Source organism: Emydura macquarii, unplaced genomic scaffold, assembly GCF_026122565.2.
Source record: "Emydura macquarii macquarii isolate MOO-44397 ecotype Brisbane River unplaced genomic scaffold, CSIRO-AGI_Emac_v2 contig_3295, whole genome shotgun sequence".
Lineage (NCBI taxonomy): Eukaryota > Metazoa > Chordata > Testudines > Chelidae > Emydura > Emydura macquarii.
Window position 1 is genome coordinate 632,145 of NW_027133432.1, and position 9,364 is coordinate 641,508.

The 9,364-nt window shown below is 47.0% G+C and overlaps 1 protein-coding gene across 2 annotated transcripts in view; it reads right to left on the minus strand.

Moving 5' to 3' along the window:
- Positions 1-8,461, minus strand: part of B3GAT2 (beta-1,3-glucuronyltransferase 2) — a 46,505-nt gene extending 38,044 nt beyond the window's left edge. For both annotated transcript variants that reach the window (XM_067532662.1, XM_067532663.1), the window contains exon 1: positions 7,164-8,461. In XM_067532662.1, coding sequence (XP_067388763.1) covers positions 7,164-7,676 — 513 coding nt within the window. In that variant the 5' untranslated portion in view covers positions 7,677-8,461. The remainder of the gene's footprint in view (positions 1-7,163) is intronic.
- Positions 8,462-9,364: the final 903 nt, after the last annotated feature.

Here is a 9,364-nt window from a genome sequence, read left to right on the forward strand (position 1 = left end):
CAGCATTTCCCTCCCACAACTCCAGCAGAGAGCAAAGCGCTCCACCTGGGTCCTAGGCGCTGGGGTTCCTGCTGGAGCCAGAGGGAGGAGAGCACTGATCTCCCATTCTCCTGGCTGCAGAAGGGAGCCACTACCTAGGGACCTAGGTGGAGCACCACAGGGCTATAGGACACATGTGGTTTCCCTGCTGCAGCCAGGGGGACAGGAGACTGGTGGCCCTTCAGGGTTGTAAAAATGATATCTGTGGCCCTTGAGCCAAAAAGGTTGAGAATCGCTGGGTTAAAAGATAGGAAACAAATGGTCAGTGTTCAGAATGGAGAGAGGTAATTTGCGTGTTCCCCAGGAATCAAACTGGGACCAGCACTGTTCAACATATTCATAAATGATATGGAAAAAGAAGTAAACAGTGAGATGGCAAAATCTGCAGATACAAAACTCTCAAGATAGTTAAGTCCAAAGCAGACTGCAAAGAGTTACAAAGGGATCTTACAAAACTGGGTGACTGGACAACAAAATGGCAGATTAAAATCAATGCTGATACATGCAAAAAAATGCACATCGAAAAACATAATCCCAACTATACATATAAAATGATAGGGTCTAAATTAGCTTTTACCATTCAAGAAAGATCTTGGGGTCATTGTGGATAGTTCTCTGAAAACATCCACTCAATGTGCAGCGAAAGTCAAAAAAGCTCACAGGAATAATTAGGAAAGGGAGAGAGAATAAAAGACAGAAAATATCATATTGTCTTTTTATAAATTCATGGAATGCCCACATCTTGAATACTTTGTGCAGATCTGATTACCCCATCTCAAAAAAGTTATATTTGAATTGGAAAAGGTACAGAAAGAGACAATAAAAATTATTAGATTCCATATGAGAGATTAATAAGACTGGATGGACTAAGAGATGACTAAGGGAGGACATGACAGAGGTCTCTAAAATCATGACTGGTGTGAAGAGAGTATATAAGGAAGTGTTATTTGTTCTTTATATAACACAAGAACTAGGGATCACCAAATGAAATTAATAGGCAGTAGGTTTAAAACAAACAAAAGGAAGTATTTCTTCACACAATGCACAGTCAACCTGTGGAACTCCTTGCCAGATGTTGTTGTGAAGGCCAAGACTATAATGGGGTTCAAAAAAGAACTAGATAATTTCATGGAGGATAGGGCCATCAATGGCTATTAACCAGATGAGCAGGGATTGCTGTTTGCCAGAAGCTGGGAATGGGTGACAGGATGGATCACCTGATGATTACTGTTCTGTTCATTTCCTCTGAAGCACCTGGCATTGGCCACTGTTGAAAGACAGGATACTGGGCTAGATGGACAAGTATGTCCATTCTTATATTCTTAACAGGTCTAGCACCAGAAGTGGGAAAGAGGAAGCCCATGTGGGTGAGGAAGGCTTCCTGGAAAGGAATGAGGTCGGTTTGTGCATGACTTACAAAATCTGCCAGATTTCCTGCATGGCTACCAGAATACCTGCAGACAATGTAAATCATACAAGGAATTCTGTTACAAGGAATACAAGGAATTCTCTGTTTAAAATCCATGGAGGTTCCTAGCTGCATTAACTGGAAATTCCAGATAAGATGCCAGTTTTTTCTCTCACTCTCACAACCCCGCCCTCCCCAATTACCAAAAATGGTGGAGGAGAGTTAAGTATGAAAATGCAAAGCTTGGGTCAGTCAACCAACCTTAATTCTGCTTCATAGTGCCATCCTGAGGATTACCACAAACCCAGACATCAAACAGGTCAATCCTATTAGCGACCATAAAATCTGTAATACCTTACTTATTGTTGATGAACCTGTGTGAAAGGATGGATTCAGTGGAGTCTGGCATTTCTCAATATAACCATCAGGGCAGTTTGGGTGAATAGGTATTTGCTTACTTTCAAAAGGTTGATGGGTGTACTGCTTTGTTCTTTGTAAACTAAAACGTTAACTTAGAATTTCCTAGAGAAAGCTTGAGAGTTATTTGAAAACACTACCGACTATCACTTAAATATTATGAGTTTTTGGATGAAGTAATAAGTTCTTTCATCCTTTATTGCAGATTAACAAAGTTATTTTGTCTGGGAACGAACGAACGAATGAATGATCAGAATAACCACAAAGGACAAATAAAGGTGGAAGACATATCCCAGTATAGGGAAAGGCAGTTATTAAAATCAGTTATTTCACAATATCTTGAATTGACAAGGTGGATGAAGTAAAATCTTTTATTGTACCAACTTCTGTTGCTGAGAGAGATAGTCCAATAAAAGATATTACCTCACCCACCTTGTCTCTCTAATACCCTGTGACTAACACACTGCATACAATATCTTGAGTTGGCATATTTAATTCTACATACACCAAGCCCTTTCCTGTATCTTCGAAGCAGGTCAACCTCCTGCTGAAGTCCTCATTGACAGGTATGTCTGTGTAAGAAACAGGAGATTGGATCTCCACCATCAATTCAGCTAATCTATATGTGTAAACTGAACAAATATAGGTTTTAAAAGTAGTAGTATATGGCTCATTATTTAAAATATAGAAAGTGACTCTCTAGTCTAGTGGTATATACGGTAAGGTTAGACTTGGAACCTCAAAACTGTTATTTATTAATAAATACTCCCCTAAGTCTAAGCAGGCGGGGTAGAGTACCGATCCGTACCGAGGTCAGAACACGGAGACCCGCTGCCTGAGCCAGCGTCTCCAGCCAGGGAACCTTCCCCAACTCTCGGAGGCAGAATTACAGAATGAGATAGTCTCAGTGTTAACTAAGGTTTTTTTTGTCTAGAAATCTAAAAGTATATAATTGGAAGTCAAAGTATTAGTCATTTTATTATAATTACTTATATCTAGGCATAGGGTAAGCTAATTGCCACAGAAAGTGTAACCGTGTCACTCAAAACCGCCTACAAGAAAAGAAAGAAATAGAGGTCACACTGATTCATGTTGAAACCTCAATAAAACCCATGAAATAAATGTAAGTTAGGCTTTAGTCCTTCCACTGGCTTTGCTATAAAAATTAATTTCTTGTTAGGCATCTTCCCTGATCAAATTATTAAATACGTTTTCAGAATGGGGGTTATTGCTTTTGAGGGAGATGAATCTGCAGATGAGTGATTCACGTCTAAGGTAGAGAATCAACCAACTTCTAGGTCTACAGCCTATGAAAAAAATAGATAAAATACTGACACAGCTGTCTGGACTAAGGAGAAAGTGTAGACCTAAATTTCTAGGGCACATCCTAAAGTGAAAAGTGTTGTGAGCAACTAACGGCCAGAACTCCACTTATCCCGGAGAACAATTTCTCAGTCATTGCCGTAATACCACTTAGCACCCCAAACATCAATCCAACTGCTCTTGTCACAGAAGTCTTGTCTAAGTTATAAAAAAATACTCATTCCTGACAAAGGATGCAGAGGAACCAATGGGAAACAAAGTTGAGCTGCAGGAGTAGCTAAGGACAAATCAGGCGCAGTACCACTTCAGAAACTATAGTTAAAATCTTTGAGCAACCTCATTTAATTTGAATATGACAGCACATTTTTGGCTATTAAAATTTAACTCCACACCACCTTGGGGAGACTGGCAAGTGTGTAAGCCACAGTACAAAGAGCACTGTGGGGTTCCAAGTTTACTACAGCTGGTCAATATTTTGTTTCCAGATTTCATCAAAAAACCCAAAACCCCTGCATTTTATTTTTAATTTTGAGGAAAACTGATGCTGTTTTCTGGCCAGCCTTATATTTAACATCTCTCCACACAAATAAAACTGGTGTTTTTCTAACATGGTGATGAGCACATTATAAATACGATAGATGAAGATTAGATTTTTCAAACTGACACCTCTACAAAAGCAACCTGGCAATTCACAGTCAAAGTGTGTTCCTTCTGGCTTGTACACCTCCACTAGTAATAAAGCTGCTGCTGAGGATAATTCGTTAAAGAGGTTCACATTCTCTTTTAGGCCTATTAGAGACATTTGCAGCAGTGGAACTATACCAATGCAAAATATTATCCGCGTAAAGTGCCCTGGCACCATGCCCCGTTTTGCACTGATACAGCACTCCTGTGAGGTTTTGGCAGTCCTTTGAAGTTTGCACTCTTTGGTCTTGCTGGTGCTAACTGGAGTGAAAAATATTACCAAAACAGCCCTACTTTTGTCACTAAAATCAGCAGCTCTGACTCAGAACACACACAAAGAGCAGATCTATATAATAAGATAGCAATTTTACATAGTCATTTTCTGACTGTAATCGTGTGATTTTTTTTTTAAACAAGTCACAACAGTCCACAATCGAGGCAAGATTAGAATTCAGGAGTTTCTGGCTTCCAGTCCCATATCTATACCCACTCCTTCCCCATCTACAATAGGTCTTAAATTAGGTCTCCTTTGGGATCTGGGATTCAGCAATGACCATTCAGGACAGTTGCTACTGGAAGGCTGGGAAACAGCATTTAAGCATTAACAAATTCCCTCTCACATCTCATTAAGCCACTTTCATGAGGGGAATTACTACAGGATTTCTGCCACTTGTGATGTGTTCTGAGGCTGGCCTCTTCATGCTTGGAAAGGAGCACAATTTGCTGTCAATCAATCAATTCCCAAAGGGGGAGATGGAGATTTACTTTAAAAGTGTCAAGTCAAAACCCATGGAAATAGTGAAGGTTTTCCAGTGAGATATAGGAAGATTTTTCAATGAGAAATAAAAATCTAATCAATGCTCTGATTGAAACAAGGCTTTATGGCCCACCAGAAAGGTGCACACTGCATGTGGCACTTACAATGGGTCATTTACAAAGGATTTTAGTTGTTTGAACAGAGCAGCAGGTCAATATGGGGGGAGGGGATTACCTGTGTTGCAGAGGCACAGAGAGCCCATCCATGTTGCAGGGAAAACAAAAATGGGGTTGCTCAATAGATATTTGAAGATTGAAATCTCTCCCTCTCCCTGAAGTGGATCTGTTTTGTTGGTTTCTGCTACTGCATTGCACAGCAAGAGCTTCACTCACAAATGTGTTTCCCTGTGAACATGAGACTGGTCAAAGCAAACATTTCTTCCTTAGCACTGAACCATGCTGAAAGGAAGCTTAGAATTGCTTAGCTGCATGTGTGAAGAGGCTCGCATTCCCTTTAGCAAAGAGAAATAATTGAACATGGATTGCCTGTTGTGCCTGTGATCTTCGGTTTGAATTTGCAGATTCATTCATCCTTTGCATTCTTGCATTCACAACCAGCACTTTAGGGAGCTAATTTGTACCTTTTTAATTTCATCATCCTCAGAAATTAGAAGCAAGGGGACTAGGAAATTAAAAACAAAAAAACAACCTGACTTGAGACGATCTCCTCTTAATGGTTACTCAATTGGTGTGTCCTGTCACTGCTTTATTTAGTGTTTCCTCTTTCTTTTATAGAAAGGATGTGTCCAGACAACATTTGCCCCATACTACTGCTAGGAGTGGGGCATATTTTCTGGATCAGGTTGTAACCTCCACTGGAATGAACCACAATAGCACTGAATTCCAAGAGAACGTAGGTGACATCATTAAAACAAGATGAAGACATAGAATTCCTTTGCATTGATGAGCTAAGTACAGCCATGGGGGAGAAGGGAGGGTTAGGAAAGTAACCCAGAATAATAGAATATGACATTTCTCAAATCAAGAGCTTAGTGGTGCATCTCAGCTAAATGAGAAACTTGCACCTGTCAAAATATTGAAGAAGGAAACAAATATTTTAAAAATCTAAACACATGTCAATTGTGTTGATCAACAATTCTCAAATGAGTTGTCTAGAGGCTTTAATTGTTGGGCATCTTTGTATATGGCGTGTTTCCACCTACTGATTATAAATCCCCCATAGGCATAAGATGCAAGCTAAATACAGGATACTAACATCTATTGCTAGGTCCATACCTTTAAGCAATGAAGTATGCTGCTTTTAATTTCTTTAAACTCCTGCACATTCCTTATCTACTTTTTCCTTTTTCCCTCCCCCATTTTCTGCCAAGGTTACTCTTTTATCTGTCAGATCTACATGATCTTTCTTCTGCTGTTTTATGTCCACTTATTAAACAGCCCTTCTTCCTACTAGTGGGAAATCAGAGAGAAAGCTGGATAACCTCATCCCTGTGCACTTGCCAACTCCCACTGAAAGGGAGCAAGGGCTTCACCGAGTGGCTGGAATAAAGACAAAACACATCCCCTTACAACTGAGACTCCTGAAAGGATGTTTAGTCATTATGTAAACGATTTTCTGCTTTTAACAATGACAGGCTTCAAAAAGAGTGGGCAACTCCAAGCAAAGGAATTCATGGCAAGTTAAATTATAAAGGATCATGATTCATGATGTGAGATTCTCCTACAGGGCAAAAGAAAGAGACACAACCAGAACTGAAAAAAATCAAAGACAGTGGTGTCCCTTTTATCTCAGTTTTAACAGGGACACAGTGAAATCATTATATAATCACCAACTCTGCATATCTCTGCAAGAAAATGAGAAAATAGCAATAGCAAATGCTGGTGGATGTGGGAAAGAAAAGGGAAGGGAACTGTGGCTGAAAGGTTGAATTAAGATTAAGATGATGCAGGAGCAGCACAAATTTATCGGTACTCTGAGTGCTTGAAAGGTGCATGAATCTGGGAAAAGGGAATATGCAAAGTGTTGAGTCTGGGGGAGACTGTGTACAGAACACATGAGTATTGATTTCGGGAAGATCTATGCATGAGTTTGGGGTAAGGGTCCATGCACTGTGCCTAAAACTGGAGAGGGTGCAAGAGTCTAGTTCTGGTGAAAGTGCATGAACAGTGTACAAAGCTGTGTCTGGGTGCGGGTCGGTGAAGAGGGATGCGCATGCAGGATCAGGGTGTTAATTGGCTGTTGGAAGAAGAAGATGCAAGGTCTGTGCAGTCTCTGCGACCTGGTGGAAGTGCAGGCAGGCAGGGTGCGAGGCTCTAGGTTGGCTAAAAGTGCACGCGGGGGTCTGGTTTTGGATTAGGTGGGGGTGCATGCAAAGAGACAAGGATGGAGATCCATGGAGGGGGCAGGGCTACCCCATGGCCTGGCTCTGCACTGGGTGGAGGCGCAGGCAGGCTGCGTGGCTGTGGCCAGTCAGTGGGTGCCCTGGGCCCGACTCCCTACCCCCTCGTGCGCTACCTCCTCGAAGAGCTCCAGGCTATAGGTGTTGTCGTCGTCGGCGAAGAAGAGCACCCCGGGCTGCGGCGGCGGCAAGTGCTGGTGTCGTTGCCGGAGCCAGGCCAGGCCGGCGTTGCGCTGCTCGGTGGCGCGGGGCAGGCCGGGCCGCTTGTACCTGCGCGGGGTGGGGACGTGCAGGTGGGTGCAGGGCAAGCCGGCCCGCGCCACGAAGCGGCTCACCAGCTCGCTGCGCCGGGCCGCGTCCTCCACCAGGATCCAGTGCAGCCGCGCCACCTGGCGGAAGGTGTTGGCCAGGCGGGTGAGTTCGGCTTTCTGCACCGGGCGGCTGTAGGTGGGGGTGATGGCATAGATGGGGGGCAGCGCCGACCGCCGGGGGGTCGCCTGCTGCTGTTGCTGCGGGGGCCGGGCGGGGATCACGGGCGGCGCCCGGCTGCTGTCCGTGTCCAGCAGGAGGATGACGATGAGCCCCCAGGGCAGCAGCAGCAGGAAGCGGCTGAGGAGCAGGGATTTCATGGTGCCCCCGCCAAGCGCCGGGCGCAGCAGGGCGCCGCCCTCGCAGCACCAGCGGCCGCCGCCCGGGCTCCCCTCCTCATGGGGGCTGCGGGCGGGCCGGGGGCTCAGCGCCGCGCAGCCGAGCGCGGGCGGCGGCAGCGCCAGCGGTCACCTGGGAGCTGCTCGCCCGCTGCCTGGCCCCGGGGCTGGGGGCTCGTGAGCCCGGGAAAGGAAGTCAATGCACCGGCGACGGGGTCCGACGTCCCCCCCACCCCCCTCCGGGCCGCACCGAGCGGGTCAGTCACATGGCGCTGGGGCAAGCGCAGAGCCCGGGCAGGGACTCGCAGGGAGCCCAGCCGATGCCCAGGGCGCCTGTGGTTGGTTCCCCTCGTCCCCCGGCCGGTCCTGCCGAGGCTGGGGCGGCTGCCTGTCCTCCTCGCCGCTCTACGCCGGGTGCTGCCGCCCTTCCGCCGCCTCCTTCCCTCCCGACGTCCCTGCTCGGGGGAGACGCGCCCGCAACTGCTGCTCGACCCACCCCCGGCGGGGCTGCTGGACCGTCCTGTCCCGTGCGCGGCGCTGGTCAGTGGTGCCGAGACGCGCGGAGCCCCTGCTCCGAGGTGGCGCGGGCAGAAGGGAGGCTCTTCGCGGCCGCCTGGCTGGGTGCGCGGGTGCCTGTGCGCGCGGGAGGAGAGGGAGGGCTCTCTCCAGTCCCCGGGCTGGGAAAGGGGGGGCTGCCGCCCGGCTCGCTGGAGAGGTTGGCGCGCGGCGCGGCGCGCTCGCTCCCTCCTGAAAGGCCGCGGGTGCGGGGTCTTCGGAAAGCAGGTGGCCCCGGCCGGCCGCCTGTGCACGTGCTTAAAACTCCAGAGACCCGGGGGAGGGGTTCACACAAAGCGCGAACGAGCCAATGCTGTGAGTTACAATCTCCCTGCCCACCCAATAGCGTAGCGAAACTAGTCGAGCGCGAGAGAGCAGCGCGGGCTCGTTCTGTGCAGGCTGCGGGACCCAGAGGGCTGCCCGGGGCATAGGAAGGCTCCGCCCGAAGGGTTCCGCAGAGGGGCCAGCCCGCACTCCCCGGAGTGCAGAGGGAGCGAAAGCCTGGCCGGGTGGCAAGCAAGGGCTAAGATGTGAGACGACAGCAGTGATTCCGCCTCGCCCACTCAATTAACAAAGAGCAGTAGCCCTTAACTTCTTTTGTTTAGCAAATGTGGCAGCTCTAACACGCCCTAAACACTCGTGGCCAGGTGGAGGCGCAGGCAGGTGCGTGGCTGCAGCGACCCAGTGTCTATGCTCCAAGAGACGATAACACCTCGACACACATCACTGACCGAATCCAACTCGTTCAGTTGACTCGTCTTCTGAAACATCCCTTCGTAGCCTTGGGCCATAGAAAACAAAATGCCAACGCGGGATGGGAAAGCGGCCAGTTCTCGCGGCTGAAGGCCTGGGAATGTCCCGCTTGCCAGGGCTATGTGTGAGAATGCACCACTGTGTCCATTGCTGGGAAACGTGTCCCCAAGGTTACCTGGTTTGCAGATTTTTTACTGCTCAACTCTGAATTACCTAGAGAAATTAAGGGATTATAACGCAATTGAATACTGGAGTATGTGTATGCCATGTACTGCTGCCTACTTTTCTGCCATTTTTTTAACTAGAAGAATAATGTTCTGATATAAGCAAAAATTAAGATTTGTGAATTACCTGAAAACATT